The sequence below is a fragment of the Pinus tabuliformis genome, chromosome X, assembly GCF_031772625.1.
Source record: "Pinus tabuliformis cultivar Carrire ecotype Pingquan chromosome X, CPIR1, whole genome shotgun sequence".
Classification (NCBI taxonomy): domain Eukaryota; kingdom Viridiplantae; phylum Streptophyta; class Pinopsida; order Pinales; family Pinaceae; genus Pinus; species Pinus tabuliformis.
In genome coordinates, this window is record NC_142308.1 from 760,900,858 (window position 1) to 760,919,173 (window position 18,316).

General features: G+C 35.4%; 1 protein-coding gene across 1 annotated transcript in view; it reads right to left on the reverse strand.

Moving 5' to 3' along the window:
* Nucleotides 1–12,329: 12,329 nt before the first annotated feature.
* LOC149142084 (formate dehydrogenase 1, mitochondrial-like) overlaps nt 12,330–18,316 on the reverse strand; it is a 36,638-nt gene continuing 30,651 nt past the window's right edge. Inside the window, exons 2-3 of the mRNA XM_089450122.1 lie at nt 14,230–14,439; nt 12,330–12,663 (exon numbers count right to left, since the gene is read on the reverse strand). Of these exons, the coding sequence (XP_089306248.1) occupies nt 12,466–12,663; nt 14,230–14,439 (408 nt within the window). The 3' untranslated portion in view covers nt 12,330–12,465. The remainder of the gene's footprint in view (nt 12,664–14,229; nt 14,440–18,316) is intronic.

An 18,316-nucleotide genomic window follows, 5' to 3' on the forward strand; every position in this document is an offset into this window, starting at 1 on the left:
TATCACTACACTTGTGGGCTGAGTCATGCAACACAACTATTTATTTTCAAAACAAAAGCTCGCATCGGATCCATGGGATGAATACACCAGAGGAGGCTTTCTCAAGGAAGAGACCAGATGTTGGTAATTTCAAGATTTTTGGGTCATTGGTATATTTCCATGTGACCAAAGATGCATAGAAGAAGCTTGAGGAAACAACAAAGTTGGAGATATTTTTGGGTTACAGTGATATACCTCACAACTATCGAGAGTATCTGCCAACCAACATGATGACAATGGTTCGCAGGGATGTCAAATTCGATGAAGAGAAGGCAATGTGATGTTCCCTTGAGAGGGAGCTTCAGCTACATGCAGTTGAGGAGTCTTAGATTGATGTGGAGCAGCCACATGTAGAGGATCTTAGAGTGGAGTCATCCACTCAGGCAGAGTCTTCCAGAGATGTAAGAAATCACACCAGAGAGGCTGATAAGTTATTGCAAGATGCGAGAGAGAATGTGGGATCACCCACATCATAACACAGGCATAGGAGGTCACCTAAGAGGTACACTGGATACATGGATCTTATGAGCAGATGTGTTGAGACAGAGCCATCTTCCTTTGAGGAGGCAGTGCAACAACTGTTTTGGGTTGATGTCATGGTGGAGGAGTATGACTCCATTGTTTGCAAAAATGTTTGGAATGTGGTCCCAAGACCAGAAGACAATTCAGTGTTGAGCTCTTGATGGCTTTACAAGGTAAAAGCAAGAATCAGATGGTAGTGTGGAGAAACATAAGGCCAATTTTGTGGCCCATGACTTTTCACAGGTAGAGGGAATTGATTATGATGAGACCTTTGCTCCTGTTTCAAGGTACTCATCGATCAAATCCATATTGTAACTATCAAAGCAGATGGGTTGGAAGATACAAAAAATGGATGTAAATACAACCTTCATTAATGGAAATATTGAGGAAGACGTGTCAATTGATAAGCCTGAAGGTTTTGAGACCTTTGACCATGAGTCACATGTGTACTAACTCAAGCGAGCATTGTATGGGCTAAAGCAAGGACCTTGTGCTCAGTACACTAGGATCAATAGCTGCTTCACTAGGTTGGGCTTCATCAAAAGTGAAGCAGATGCGAAACTGTACCACATTGTGGTGGAAGGAAAATTGTTGATCATTGTTTTATATGTCGACGATTTGATTATGACAGGTTATGATATGACTATCAAGTCTTGCAAGGAGGATATTGCACGAGAGTTTGAGATGAAGGACTTGGGGCTCATGCATTACTTTTTGGGCATGAAAGCATGGAAAGGTGATGGGGAAATTTTTGCCTCTCAGGGAAAGTATGCCAAAGAGATACTAAAAGGTTCCACATGGAGAGTAGTAAACCCATGGAGACTCCTTTATCAGGTAACTAGAGGAAGGAGGATGCTACTTTGAGTGAAGTAGTGGAAGCTATGGTTTACAGGTAGCTTGTGGGTTCACTCATGTATTTGGTGAAAACACAACCATACATGTGCTATGAATTTAAACAACTTGGTCAAGCGATGGTTAGGCCTACCATGATGTATTTGAAGGCGACCAAACATGTGTTGAGATACCTCAGAGGCACTACTCAGTATGGATAGTGGTACAGATGGACAGAGGGAGTGAAGTTAAAGTCTTCACTGATGTAGATTGGGTAGGGAGTCCATCCAATAGGAAGAGCACATTAGGAGCGATCTTTAGTATTGTGTGAGCAATTGTTTCTTGGTACAATAGGAAACAGAGACCGGTTTCACTCAGTATATATAATTTTATATTTATAATGTGGTATAGGCATAGTGCATGGTTGTAAGTTAATCAACATGTGAGACCATCTGGATGAGGAAAATTTTGGTTGCTTTGTTTGGTCAGTAGATGGATCCAGCTGTGATTTACTGTGATAATCAGAGTTGTATCAAACTCTATGAAAATCCATTTTTTCATGATCCATCCAAGCATATTTATAGATGATACCATCATCTTTGAGATTGTGTATTGAGATGGATTATGTTGTTAGAAGACATTCCCATAGAGGAGTCGGATGCTAACATTTTGACAAAGGCATTGTTAAGATGTAAATTTGAGTTTCATAAAGATAGGATCAGGGTAGCTAATAATCCCTTTCTTGTTGAGAGGGAGTGTTGAGAAATGACAACAAGAAATTTTAGTTTAATTTTTCCTTGAATTAATTTGTGAATTAAAATCAAATTCTATTCTCATAACCACTTGTAAATAGTTAATTAAGTTAAACTGACTTAATTAACTTAGGAATTTTGAGTTGGAAGTCTTTACGTAGTCATGTATGTGTGATCCCTAAATTTTATGGGTCTAGGATGAGTTTATTTGAGTTGTAATTAGATAACTTGGTTGGACTGAGTTATGGTCAGTTAAACTAGTTCTAACTATTGGAGGAACTAGTAGAGGTCTAGTAGTGAGTTGGTGCATTTGTGCATCCTCAATGCTACTACAACTAACTAGAGATTCACTAAGAGAAACTCATGCATGTTAGTTTAGAGAAAGACCCAATTGAGTGTAGAGTGCAGGGACAATGTACTATCAGTTATATGATTTTCCGAGTTGTATAGATCATGCATGCAACTGGTTATGGACCTAAGTTTGGATTACACAGTTTTGGAAGAAAGATTTCCCAATTAAATATGGGCTAGTCCTCTTAGGAATTGTGGAAGGAAATAGGGGCTTGGTAGATACACATAATTGGCTAAGTGTTGGCTAGAGCAAGTTTGTGAGGCAAAGAGTTGAATAAACTTGTGCATGGATTATTCTAGTGAGAACAAACATTTTATTTTCTTCTTGGATTTCTAATGAATGCGTTATAGGTAGTCAAGGTTTTGAGCAATTTCTTTCCCCAAAGAAATATTTTTTTTATGTGTGATTGATATTCTTCATCTTGCTGATTATTTTTTTCATCGATCTATTGGTTTACGCTATTGAAAGTAGAGTAGATTCTTGTCTTGTGTTTTAGAAAACTACATAAGCTATTGAATCTATAGAAAAATCTATAGTTGGTACAACAAAGTATGCATCCTCTAATATATCATGCTACATCTTCTTCCATTATAGGCTAGTACACATACCTTTGTAGGTTATCAAATGTATTCCCAACACAAAAATGTCTTGCAACCTTAGAAGTGTAAGCCTCTCTAACAAGCTATAATCTTTCACCTTTAGGGACAAAGCTTGTCAAAATTGTAGAGTAAACCATTCTATAGATGATAGTTAACTTTCTTTTCACCTCCTCCTACATGAATTTGGCCTTATGGTTACAAGACTACCTCCATGAAGTCCTAATATTCTATGTATGTCTCCTCATATGAAAAATGGGTAAGTGGCACTATGTGTATAAGAGTTTCCAAAGCTATAATCTTGGTTGTGGGTCATGTAATCTTGGATACGTGAACCTATTTGATAAAATGCAATATTTTACCTTTAGAGATGGAGGGCATGTGCAACTTGTGGAGCAACCAATTCTAGAGATCATAGTCAACCTTGTGGTCACCTTCATCTACATGAATTTGGCATTGTAGTTGTTGAAAAACTTCCTTATACTCCTTATCTTCTATGTATGCGTCTCCATAAGCATAAGAGTTCCTAGAGTTGTAATCTGTTGAAAAGTGTAACTAGGTTCGGTCTTCATAATGACAAGTAATTATGATTTTATATAATGTGATGTAAAGAAGAAAATTAAATTTATTGTATTACTTGCTTCATGGGTTACATGAGCAAGAGATTTTATTTTTGAGTCAAGACTCCCATTGAGAGCCTTTAGGAATTATTTTTCATATAGCCATAAAATGGTAGAGTCATTGTTATTTAATGAAGTCATGTTAAACTTTGCAAAAGGCCAATATTGTCTATGTAAAGTATCCTCCAAGTCCTTGTCACTTATACTCTTCAAGTCACCATACAATGATGGAAGAACATGCTAGAATAAGTCGGCTTAACTCTTGTGATCATGTTGGCCTAAAGGACATGATATGAAGTGTATACATAGCCACACTCAACCTCACTCAAATATAAGTAACTCAACAAGAATTCGTTGAAGAAGAAGTATGAAAAAGAGGCTACCAAGTGAAGTGCCAAAAGGGATAAGAAAAGTTTCTTCTAGGGAAATGAAGAGAAGCTTCTTTTGGGGCATAGAAGAGAATTTTCTTCTGGAGCAACAAAGGAGGTTTCTTCTGGGTAGTGCAAAGGAGGATTCTTCTAGGGTCAATGAAGGAAGGCTTCTTCTGGGATATTTGTTTTGGGTAGAAAAGAAGAAGGATCGAAGGAATCAAGTAAAGATCGAAGAGAAGCAGCATAGAGGCTAGGGTTTTTGATCTAGAGATTGACATTCTCTAGAGATAGCAAAGAAGAGACATAGTGTGGAGACTAGAGACTGTGATTCTCTAGGGAAAGTTGAAACGAAGTAGTGTGAAGTATAGAGATCGGGTTTCTCTAGAAGGATCTAAGGAAAGCAGTTCAAGATCAAGAAGAAAGGAGAGAAAGCAAAGAGGCAAAGTGTCAAGGTCAGTGACAAATTTCTTGGGAGGATACTAGAGTCAAGGGTCTGTGTCATGGTCTTGGTACTCATCAATTGAAGATATAGAAGTGTTGGGTGTGGAGCCTGATTATCTTCTTTATTCAGAGGTATCGCCGCATTGTACCCTAGTTCATAATGGGGTGGAAACGTCGCCCGTTTGTTCACTGCCAGGGGGGTCTAGGGGGGTGACAACAAAGAATAACTAGAGACAGGAAAAATAAAAAATCAACATTGTCTCAGAGTTAGTACATACAAAAGGTGCTAGAAAGATTTAATATGCAGAACGAAAAACCAGTTACTAGAACTTTGGCTAGCCATTTCAAACTAAGTAAGGATATGTGTCCCAAGACTTAGGAAGAGATGGATTATATGTCTAAAGTTCCATATGCATCAGCTGTTGGAAGCTTAATGTGTGTAATGGTTTGCATAAGGCCTAATATTGCACATGCAGTGGGAGTTGTAAGTAGGTACATAAACAATCCAGGAAAAGAACATTCAATGGTGGTGAAGTGGATTCTCAGGTATTTGAGAGGTACCACATATCAAGCATTATGCTTTAGTTGTTCAAACATTGCTCTACAGGGATATGTTGATGCAAATATGGCAAGTGATAGAGATAACAAGAGGAGCACCACAAGGTATGTGTTTACTGTAGGTGGAACAACTATCGGTTGGATTTCAAAATTGTGTAGTGTTGTTTCACTCTCAACGAAATAAGTAGATTATGTTGCTACTATAGAGACTATTAAAGAAATGATTTGACTACAAAGGTTTCTATTTGAATTAGGTAAGAAGCAGGAGTTGGGCAGGTTATACAGTGACATCCAGAGTTCCATTCATCTTGCAAAGAACTCAGTATTTCATTCCAAGACTAAACATATAAAAATCAAGTACCATTTCATATGGTAAGTGTTGGAAGATGGACAGTTGGAGCTGGAAAATATAGACACTAGCCAGAATCCTGCAGATATGTTAACAAAAGTTGTAACCAGGGAGAAACTAAGATTCTGCTTGGTTTCAATTGGTCTTCAAGTATGATGATGAAGATAAGCAACTACTAGGTCTAAATTGGAGTCATTTTCCAGCAAATGAAGCAGCAATGGAGTTTCGATAATCAGTATCCAAGTGGAAGATTGTTGGGTGTAGAGCCTGATTATCTTATTTATTCAAAGGTATCATTGCATTGGAACCTAGTTCATAATGGGGTGGCAACGCTGCCCATTTTTTTGCTGCGAGGGGGGGCGATGATGATTTTTATGAGCCCCCCCCCCCCCCCCCCCCCCGACCCTTGCAAGGGTTCAAGGTTAGCACCCCAGAAGCTAAAAATATATGTAAACTTTCCTTTTATAATATTGTAATTTCGTAGTCAATCTAGGCCGTTCATTAGGCAGACGATCTGATGGTAGAATTTATGTTTAATTTAGGGTTTTTTTCCTAGAAGGTAACCCCTCACTATATACGAGGGAATTGTATTATGGCCAAAGATATGTGTATACTGAGTGAGAAAGAGAGAGGAGATTGTGTGAGAGTGAAGAGGAAATTAAAGTGGATCTGTTATAGGTTGTATCTCTTCATTTTGCTGGATAATATAAAAGGAAGGACTGGCTATTTCTCTGTGGACATAGCCCAAGTTGGGTGAACCACATATATCTGTGTCTCTCTTGTTTTATTCATTTTCTATGTTTGTGTTTCTACAATATTTTATGTGTTCGATTTCTCTGTAATATATATTTTTCTAACAACTGGTATCAGAGTTGAAGGTTTGTTTGGCTGATAAACTCATAGGAGAGAAGGGTTCCTAGTTCGAGTGGGAACAATGGTAGAAGATGGTAGGTCTAGGGTCGAAAAATTTAATGACCAAAACTACTAACTGTGGAAGATGCAGATGGAAGATTATCTGTATCAGAAAGATCTATACCTACCATTAAGCAGAAAGACAAAGAAGCTTATGAGTATAACAGACAAAAAATGGGATGCTCTAAACAAAAAGGCACTTGGAACAATACGGTTGTGCCTAGCGGCATCAGTAGCCTTTACTATTTCAAAGGAAACGATAACCGAGGGTTTAATGTCGGCATTGGCCAAACTATATAAAAAATCCTCCACCTAAAATAAGGTATTTATTACGAAACATTTATTTAATATGAAGATTTCAGAAGGTGGATCTGTCGCTGATCATTTAAATGAATTTAATATGGCTACTAGTCGGTTAAGTTCTGTAGGGGTAACTTTTGATGATGAAGTTAGGGATCTGTTATTTCTGTGCTCATTGCCAGAAAGTTTGAATGGTTTAGTTATGGACATTAAACATTGTCTTTGGATCTAGTACTTTAAAGTTTGATGATGTTTTCGGTGCAATTCTTAGTGAGGAAATGCGATGGAAAAGCTTCGGTGAGATATCAGGTAATGATTTGACAGCAAAGAATAGGGGAAGAAAAATGGAAGAGGAAAGAGCCCAGGATATCACAGTAAGTCAAGAAAAGGTAAATTCAAGTCTAGATCGGGGATAATATGTTCGAAATGTGGGAAGAAAGGACACCTAAATAAATACTGTAAGTCTCGGAAGGGAAAAGAAGGAGACGCACATCAAGAAAACAATTATGAAGCAAATGTGATAGGTGATGTGTTGCAAGGTGCTTTGATTATTTCTTTAGAAAATATTGTTGATGTCTGAGTGGTAAATTTACGGGCCTCATTCCATGCCACACCTGATAGAAAACATTTTCATGATTATATTCAAGGAGATTTTGGACAGGTTCATTTGGGTGATGATAAGCCCTATAAAATCATTGGAATGTGTAGTTTTCATAAAACAATAGAATGGAAACCAATAGCTATTGAAGGAGGTAAGGCATGTTCCATATCTGAAGAAAAATCTAATTTCAACAAGGCAATTGGGAGGTGAAGGCTGTGTAACTAATTTTACAGATAAAACCTGCAAGGTCACTAAAGGAGCCCTGGTAATAGCAAAAGGAGAAATGGTTGGTACATTGTATTTGTGCAATGGTATTTCTAATTCTATTAATGCTTTAATGTCTACAGGAGAAGATACAACATTGTGGCATCATAGGCTCGGGAACATGAGTGAGAAGGGGATGCAGATTCTTCACTCAAGAAATTTGTTGTGAGGTTTGAAGCATGTTGATTTGGAATTCTGTGAGAATTGTGTTTATGGAAAATAGAAGAGAGTCACATTACTCAGAGTTGGGAAAGAAAAGAAGAGCAGAAAATTAGAGCTTTTGCATACATATGTATGGGCACCTGCTTAGGTATCATCTCTCGGTGGCTCTCGTTATTATGTCACTTTTATTGATGATGCAACCAGAAAAACCTAGATTTATTGTTTTCAAAATAAATCTAATGTATTTGATACTTTCAAGAAATGGAAAGCTTTGGTTCAAAATGAGACAGGAAAAAGGTTGAAGTGTCTCAAATCAGACAATGGAGGTGGATATTGCAGCAAAGATTTTGATAAGTACAGTTCAGAGCATGGAATTTGCAGAGAGAAGATAGTTCCAAGAACACCACAAGAAAATGGTGTGTCAGAAAGGATGAACAAGATAATCATTGAGGATGCAACGTGCATGTTGCATGCAGGATTTCCTTTACAATTTTGGGCAAATGTTATAGATGATGTTGTTTATATAATAAATAAAAGGCCTTCAATTTCCTTGGATGGAGGTATTCCAAAGGAGGCATGGACATGTAAAAAGGTAAACTACTCATTTTTAAAGACTTTTGGTTGTGAAGCCTTTGTCCACATTAATAAAGAAAATAGAACAAAGCTTGAGGCAAAATAAAAAAAAAAAAAATTCCTTTATTGGATATGGTGTTAATGATTTTGGCTATCGCTTATATGATTATGAAAATCACAAAATCATTAGGAGTAGAGATGTTATATTCAATGAAAATGTTTTGTATAAGGATTAGATGTAGAAAAAGAAACATGAAAAGTAAAATAGAGAATACACAGTGCTTGATGAGATCACATAAAAAGTAAAAGGTGCCTGAAAATCATAATGATCAATGGACAGAACAACAACATCAACCACAACGGCAATAGGCACCTCAAACACTTGAAAATGGTGTTAGAAGATCTACCAGGATAAGTAGACCCCCTAAATGATACTCTCCTTCATTATATTATGTATTATTGATTGATTCTATTGAACTAGAATGTTATGAAGAAGCAGTGCAGGTAGAAACCAAGAAGAAGTGGGAGATATCCATGAAAGAAGAGATGGATTCCTTGGTACATAACCAAACTTAGGACTTATTCAAGTTTCCTATAGGTAAAACAAAATTTCAAAATAAATGGGTTTACAAGTTGAAGGAAGAAGATGGAGGTAGAAAAAGGTATAAAGATAGACTTGTGGTGAAGGGGTTTGCATTAGAAAAAAGGTATAGACTTTGTTGAGATATTTTCTCTTGTTGTTAAAATGATTTCAATCAGAACTATTTTAATTCTAGTAGCAATAGAATATTTGTATCTTGAGAAGTTAGATGTAAAGACGGACTTTATCCATGGGGATTTGGAGGAAGATATATATATATATATATATATATATATATATATATATATATATATATATATATATATATATATATATATATATATATATATATATATATATATATATATATATATATATATAGAACAACCACATGGATATGAGGTCAAAGGGAAGGAGAAACTAGTGTGCAGGTTGAAGAAGAGCTTGTATGGCTTAAAATAGGCTCTAAGTTATCTAAAATTTGATAGGTTTATGTCTGAATAAGGTTATAGTAGATGTCACACTGATCATTGTGTTTCTCTCAAAAGGAAAAATGATGGAAGCTATACTATATTATTATTGTATGTAGATGACATGCTTGTTGCAGGGTCTAACATGTAGGAAATAAATGTGCTCAAAGGAAAATTGGAAAATTCATTTGCAATGAAGGATTTGGGTGCTGCAAAACAAATCCTTGGTATGAGAATAACTAGAGACATGAAAAATCACAAATTAACATTGTCTCGGAGTGAGTACATACAAAAGGCATTGGAAAGATTTAATATGCAGAATGCAAAACCAGTTACTACACCTTTGGCTAGTCATTTCAAACTAAGTAAGGAGATGTGTCCCAAGACTTAGGAAGAGATGGATTATATGTCTAAAGTTCCATATGCTTCAGCAATTGGAAGCTTAATGTATGCAATGATCAGAACAAGGCTTGATATTTCACATGGAGTGGGAGTTGTAAGCAGGGGCATGAACAATCCCAGAAAAGAACAATGGATGGTAGTGAAGTGGATTCTGAGGTATTTGAGAGGTACCACATATCAAGCATTATGATTTGGTGGTTCAAACATTTCTCTACAAGGATATGTTGATGTAGATATGACAGGTGATAAAGATAACATGAGGAGCACCACAAGGTATGTGTTTATTGTAAGTGGAACAACTATCATTTAGGTTTCAAAATTGCAGATTGTTGTTGCACTCTCAATTACAAAAGCAGAGTATGCTGCTACTATAGAGGCTAGTAAAGAAATGATTTGGTTACAAAGGTTCCTGGATGAATTAGGTAAGAAGCAGGAGTTGATTAGCTTATAAAGTGATAACCAGAGTGTTTTTCATCTTGCACATAACTTAGCATTCCATTCCAATACTAAACATATACAACTCAAGTACCATTTCATACAGTCGCTATTGGAAGATGGACAATTAAGGATGGAAAAGATAAACACTAGCTAGAATCCTGCAAATATGTTAACAAAAGTTGTAACCAAAGAGAAACTGAGATTTTTCTTATTTTCAATTGGTCTTCAACTATGATGATTAAGATGAGAAACAAATAGATCGAAAGTGGAGTCATTGTCCAACAAATGAAGCAATAGTGGAGTTACTATAATGAGTATCCAAGTGGGAGATTCACTACAACAAAACCAACGATTTGCGCCAGATTTAGCGCCAGATTTTAGTGCATTTTTTTTGTAATTATGATGAGCAACCTGGCGCTAAATCTGGCTCTATTGTACAATTTTTAAAGCGTCCTTTTTTGCACCTGATTTTGCATCCTTTTTCACGCTAGATTTTGCATCATTTTTTACACCAAACTATGCATCATTTTTTGCGTCAAATTTTGAACCAAGATTTGCATCTTATTTTATGACAGGTTTTGCTTCTAGTTTTGTGTCATTTTTTGCATCTATTTTTCATTCTCTTTTGCTTCCTATTTTGTGTCATTCTTTGCTTCCATTTTTGCACCATCATTTGCATCAAGTTTACACTGTATTTTGAATCCAATTTAACGTCTTTTTATGCATCCATTTTGTGTCAGTTTTTGCATCTAGTCTTACGCTAGGTTTTGTATCTAGTCTTACACTAGTTTTTGCTTCTATTTTTGCACCAGCTTTGGTGCGTATCTTTGCACCATGTGTTGAATTTGATTTAGCACCAAATTTTGCATCAATTTTTGTGCCCATTTTTGCATCTTTTTTTGGACCATTTTTTACATCCACATTTACGTTTGATTTGTCTCCATTTTTCCCATCTCATTTTGCACCATATTTTGCGTCATTTGTTTCATCCAATTTTGAATCATTTTTAACACCATCTCTTGCATCTAATGTTACATCATTTTGAGCATCCAAATTTGCATTTATATTTGCATCTTATGTTGAGTCATGTGTTGTGTCCACCTTTGCATCTTATTTTGTGTCTAATGGTACATTCAATTTAGAGCCTTTTTTTACGTCTACTTCTGTATTTGTTTTTGCACCAAGTTTTGCATCCAATTTTAAGCTATTTTATGCCCCTTTTTGCACCATTTTTTTGTGTCTACTTGTGTCCAATGTTGCACCATTATTTACACCGACTTTTTCATCCAATTTTGCATTTTTTTGGTGTCTAGTTTTACATCGTTTTCACCATCCAAATTTGCATCTTTTTTTGCCTCATTTTGTGTCCACATTTGCATATAATTTTGTGTCTGAGTTCGAGCCTAAATTTGCATGTGATTAGGAATCATTTTTTACATCCAATATGGCATCCTTGGTTTCACCTTTTTTTAGCCCCATTTTTCATCTTGTTTTATGTCTTTTCTTACATCTTTTTTTTTCCTTTTTTGCACCCAAGTTTGCATCCCAAATTTACACCATTATTTGCATCATCATTTGGCATATTAATTTGTAACGTTTTTTTCTTCTTTTTAACGCTCAACTTTGCATCTTATTTTACATCTAGTTGTTGTCTTTTTTTGCATCTAATTTGGTGCCCATTTATGTGTCCTTGTTTTTGCCCAATTTGATATCCTTTTGTATGCCATGTTTTGTTCCCTTCTTTGTGTCAACTATTGCACAATTTTTCACTTCTAATTTAAAACACTTTGTATGTCAATTGTTTGCATTTTGTATTAATTCCTAGTTTAACATCCAATTTTACTCTCAATTTTGCATCCATGGTTACATCCGCATTTGACTTCTTATATAGAGTATATTTTTCTTTACATATATGACCCCCTTTATAGATTCATAGTGAAATATATGATAGTTTCTAAATATCATTAAAGCATATATCACAATTCAAAATCATTTGTAAAGAAATTTAAGAGAAATTGACAACATCCATCCAAAAAATAACAATGTGTCATTAACAATTTTCAAAACATGTATAAAATAGCAACATAATACTAATAAAATCAGTATTATTTTTAATCAAAACAAGTAAAATTCAAATATGATTAACAAATCAAAATATTTCATGAATATCGTTATTCTACGATAAATTAACAACATACATAAATCAAACTCATCGTATGACTACAAAATCAAAATGTCTCATTGATATAGGGTAAATTCACAACACCCATCTAAACATAACAATGTCATTCTACACAATAATTTCTTCATAAAAAACAATGCATGTGCATGCCTAGCTACCACCACCAAGATCATCCTCATGATCATCTTGACCATCCTCATTACTCTGATCCACATCATCACCAACACCGCAACTATCATCATCATCTCCTCCTTCACCACCATCATCCTCATCCTCATCCTCATCATCTCCTAATATATGTTGAACATAATTTGGATCATCGTCTTGGCAATCATTACCTATAGCATTCTGACAAAAAAAATCAATATTACATGTTAGTATTAATTACATAACACAACGCATGTTTTTGTTATACAATGTTAACCATAAAATGAGGTAAGATATACTAGCATTTGCACCAGATGTTGCAAAGGAAACGCCGTAAGGCATAAATTGAAAAATACAAATACAACAAAAGAATACTTTGATAAAGAATAAAAATATATTGAATGCTCAAATCAATGCCCCATTAACTGGAAGCATTTAGTAAACATATCTATCAACATTAGGATTATACACAATGATCAAGAAATTTTCCATATACAAACAACAACTTCCACAACAACCTTTTGTCACATCCACATTTTAAGAAATGCCTTGGAACGTGATCAGAATCTTCCATATTGCCTTTTTCATTATGCAGATAAATCTTCCATATTGCTATTTTCATCATGAATATTGTTAGTTCATTGTTGTAAAGTGTTAGTGTGTTAAATTCAATACTATAAGTTCGACAAGTGAAAAACATTCCTCAATTAGCATAATATACATTTTTCTCTCACCGTGTATTTTTCAGTCAAAGAGCACAAGTAACATATTAACATGTATTTTCCCTTCATTATTTTCATCATAGAGCCAAGAAATCTACGCCTTATCTATAAAGTAACAAAAACATTTTGAAATAAGTTTAATATTTCAAGCCAGTGTCTAACCTATAAAGTAACAAAAACTTTTTGAAATAAATTTAATATTTTAAGCAATTGACTAACCTACTTTAATAATTGAAAAATTCTCAAAGATGAATTATACTCCATAATAAGAGAGCCAACATTGGAGCCCATACAACCACTTGTTAAGAAGAAATTCAAGTAATAATAATAAAACAAAAATAATAAACCTTAAAGTATAAAATGGTATTTCCAACACACAAGTATAAATATACATGCTCTATGTCCATTGTTAGATTAAATGGGTGTGGAGAAAATTAGTAGAGAACCCAAAATTGTATTTCTAATTAGGATGGGTGGAGAAATGCTTTAAATTCGGGTTGTTGTCATTCTAATGAAACTCTTTGCAAAGGGGATGTTAAGATTCTGAGAGAAAAGCTAGGCTTGGTAGAGAACACCTTCCTTGTTAAACATTCCCCTACTGTAACCAAAAGGAAAGGGCAAGAGAAACAATAATTAGGTTTTTGTTCACAAGTTGTACAAAATATGTAGGTGCTATTGATGTTTGAGTGAATAATGGGAGAGATTATTTATGAAATTGTGATAAGGCGCACCTAGTTTTGTTAGAAAGAGGCATATTAATGACAAGTACATCACATTTAGGTAGCATTTCGTCAAGATTTGTCTCAATGTTGCTCCAGTTTCCTTTTCCAATTCGGGTCCAATAGAAAGACGGTCATGGTAAAGAAGCTTACAATTGAAGGGCTGTACAAAGGAACGCAATTCAATTCAACATCATGTAATGTTTATTATTATTAGATTGAAATTTTGAAACAAACAGCATGCATGCGTAAGAATTATGGAGCACTGATTTTTGAAAAGAAGTTTGCAACATCATGAAGTAGTACTAGATCCTAAGAATGAATACCTTCAAACGCTTAAGTAGTTCTTTGCCAATACGCCCTGCACCAATAGAACCAATAGTTTTCCCTTCTAGATCATATGACCTGTAAGAAATCGCTGCCACTTTCCAATCACCCTCAACAATTTGCTTATATCCAGGCACAAAGTTTCGCATCAATATGAGAATGCGCATTAGCTCATCTTCTGCCACGGACACCACATTACTTTCGTTGATCTTCAACCAATGATGATACAAACAAATCAATGGAACTAAAAAATATATCCAATATAAATAAAATGCGTTTAAAAGTAACTCTCTGTTTTATTTACAGGAAAATAAAGAGAGTGTTAGTCTATCTGTGTTTCTCGAGATATAATGCCCCATATCCAAAATACGAAAGCTACAGGAGAACAGTTATTACACAGTACAATCTCACCATTACAAAGGAGTCGATAAAAGACCAAATGCATTAAAGCTTTCCAAGAAATTGCAAAAACATACAATAACACAAGTGAAGATCAAGGTAAATCTGCAGTACATGTTGGATTGGGGATAAAGCCAATATCATAGCATGAGATTGACAATTAAATGAGTTGTAAATAATAATGGAATGATATGGAATTGAATAGCCTACAGGCTGAATATAAACAAGAGAGTTATTATTTCATTGTTATTAATTTATTATAAAATCACATTTTTTAAAACAATAACTATTTTTATTTCAATACCAACCATTAACTAATTTCTAAGAATAATTCTAATTATTGTTGTCCACTTCATCTTCTTTCCATTTATGTACCATGAGGGAAAAACCCAATACCATTCCTATATCTTAAAATTAACATTAAATATGTCAAAATAGCTCAAGCATATTTTTGCAAGCATATTTTGGAAAACAATCATTACAGACGGATTAAACAAAGAAGAGCGCTTTGAGATCTTCCGCAAATCTTTCATGAATGTAATAAGAGAAAAATAAAACCCATGGGTAAGTACAGCCAAAAGGATAATGAATCAATCTAGTCACAGTAAATATCAATATGATAATCCAGGTAAGATGTATTGTCACTTTTCCTGATTTCAGCCCTCTTGACACCGATAGGTTACCTATATCCTCACCCAAAACCAAAGTAGAAGCAGGCCTGGCTGGGAGACTATCTTTCAAAATTGACAAGGTATTATTTCTATCAATTAGAATGCACATCCTCAGGTGTTCAAGAATAATTAATAGAACAGTTAGCTAGATGAGCAGATCCAATTTAGAGAATCTCACTCAGATCTACTTGACATCACCTCCATGATTTAAATAATGATTGGAGGAGTCTTAATACTCCAGAGTCCAGATCAATTAACATACAGAAACTAAGGTAGCCAAAGAACAATATCCCATCACTCCCATGCCACATCTATATGTTTAGGTATAGTTGGAAGGACACATACCTTTCCTGTAACTAATTCAGCAAGGTTGTCATTACAAGTTTTGGGCTATGTTCACTGCCCTGGTATTGAAAGGTATACAGGTTGTTCACCTTAATTACACACATCAATGCATATGTATGTTCAGGGTTTAAGCTCATAGGCCTGTAGCTATTACAACAAAACTACAAGTGTAAATATATAATACAGTGAATTCATTTCTGAGCAAATTCCAAGTCCAGCGTTTGTTCAAGCCAAACAGTCATAAGGTTCTGAGTATCTTATGGTCAAACATCTCATCAAAAATGCATTCCATCACATTTTATCAATACCCATGCACTATCAAAAGACACGACTATGTTCCTTCTCCTTGTTATCAAAGGACACGACTTTCTATATGTTAATTTATACAATCTTAATTCTTATTCTATTCTCTATGTACTTTCTAAATCCTAATCCAACATATCCTAGATCCAACTTCTGCATATCCAAGGATCTTCATACTTCCACCTTCATACGTTTCTCACAACAAGACCCAAATATAAACCAAGGCTCTGGAGGAGAAACAAGAAGAGAGGAGTGTAGTGACCAACCTGATTTGATCTGCTAATAATACAACAAACTAAAAGATAACTCTCACTTTATTGTTTGTAGCTTCTTGGGGGTGAATGTGACAATGCTATATATATCATAAGGATCTAGAATCTGATATCTCCTCTTTGTTGTGGGTTGCTGGTTCCAGGGTGAGAAAAAGTGGTATAACAGTCCTCTAAAAACGAAGGTGAAGGGTGTCATAGTGAGGTGGTTTTCCAGTTGCTTGTATCTATATAAACTATAAATGGATCTTTACTATAAAGTATTCTAAAGAGTTTCTTCAACTTACTTTAATATCCTTTTAAATTAACTCGTCCTCTTCTCAAAGACCCATATATAAATAAAGCATTGTTCATCTTTTCAAAGCTCATGTCTTAAGCATTCCATTAATACCAATAATAAAAAGAAGGATGATGATTCTGATGTATGTAATTTGTAGTTCTTGTTGCCTATGAAGTCTAAGGAGCTTAATCCCTCAAGAGTAAAACAGTAAAAGGAATTTAAGTCTCGGTCATATTGTTAGTTCCTAATCTCCTACTAATAAAGACATTCCGCTATCTTTTTTCAGGAGTCAAGACTAAACTGTATGTAATCCAAAACATACTTTCTTTGTCCAAGATTTCCCTACTTGTAATAGATTACTACAACCACATATACTACAAAAAGAAACCAATAACTCCTAATTATTATTCTGATGCCTTTGCGAGTTACTGATTAGATAATATAAACAAAGGAGTTATTCTTTATTCCAAGTGATACTAAACTAATAAGAAGACTAATCATACTATTCTTGTTTGTATTATCTGTTGTTGGGAAAAGTATCCAATACGGAATGACCCTATCCCACTCTAAGGGTGATAGTACCTCAGCAACAATCAAAGCAAAGCTATCTAAGATTACTTCTTTATGAGATGTAAAATAGGGGAGAAAGAGATCCACTAACCGATGTCTTTCGCTAATGATTGATCCAATCTCCTCTCCTTGCTGCTTTCCCCCAGCTCCTTACTCTTTCACTGGCCCAGCTACACCAAGATCCTGCAAAATAGCAAGAGAGGGAAACTACAAGAAGCATACATTCATAATTGATTCAAGGATTAGAATAAATCAAATACACAAGTACAACAATACATCATTGAGACACATGCATATAGAAGAACCTCAAATGCTTTATTAATAGAAGAAGTAAAGTTCAGGAAGTGATACAACCATAAGAGGCCCAATCCAACATCACCTTCCCAGTGGAAAGAAATCTCCTCTTCACCTCCTTCAAAGCAAATCACCCAATAGTTCTAAACTCAAACCAACAACAATTCTTTACATTCACAAGATTCCAGCCTCTGGATCTCATGGGAGAGAGATCCATATATAGGAGTTTGGAGAGAGGATGAGTCAGCCTGAGACGTGACTAGTGTCCTCTCCTACTCCAGTTCTTCTTCAGTTCTTGAGTCCACTTGGAGGTTCTTGCTTCCACTTGGAGATCTAGAACCACTTACTCATCACCAGTCGAATTCCCTGATCCAAGTGTCATTTTGGAAGCTTCCTGGGCATTGACACCTTGAGGAATGACTGTGCCACATGTCCAAACTCGCCCAGCGCAGGTAGCCTTCTTTGCAGTTGACATTCAACGCAGGTAGACAGTGGAGCACTTGACATTCAGCGCAGATGGTCAGTGTAGCAGTTGACATGATCCAGAATTGCCTTGTTTTTGAGTGTTTTCAGGTGGAGAACTTTTGTTCAGTGCTGTGGTTTGCTGACCTTGTTCCTCTAGGGGTAGGAACAACATGTTTAGGGACTTTGGATCCCTTAGATTATGGACATTTCATGCTTCATGCTGTAAGGCACAAAAATGTCTATAACAGTTGCCCCCTAAAGTATGAGGTCGTTTATCGGGTGAAATGCTTTATCAAGAGGATCCGAAGTTCATTCAATCGCTGAGAGGTGACCTGTAATAAGGTACAATACAATACATTATTTTTCATACTGCTTTCATGATCTAGCTGAGGCGGGCATTCCCATGCTCAGCTTTATAAATACATTTTTCTGTACATAGAACAGACAATCGTCTGATGGTAGACTGATAATTCTCTGCTGAAATTATCAT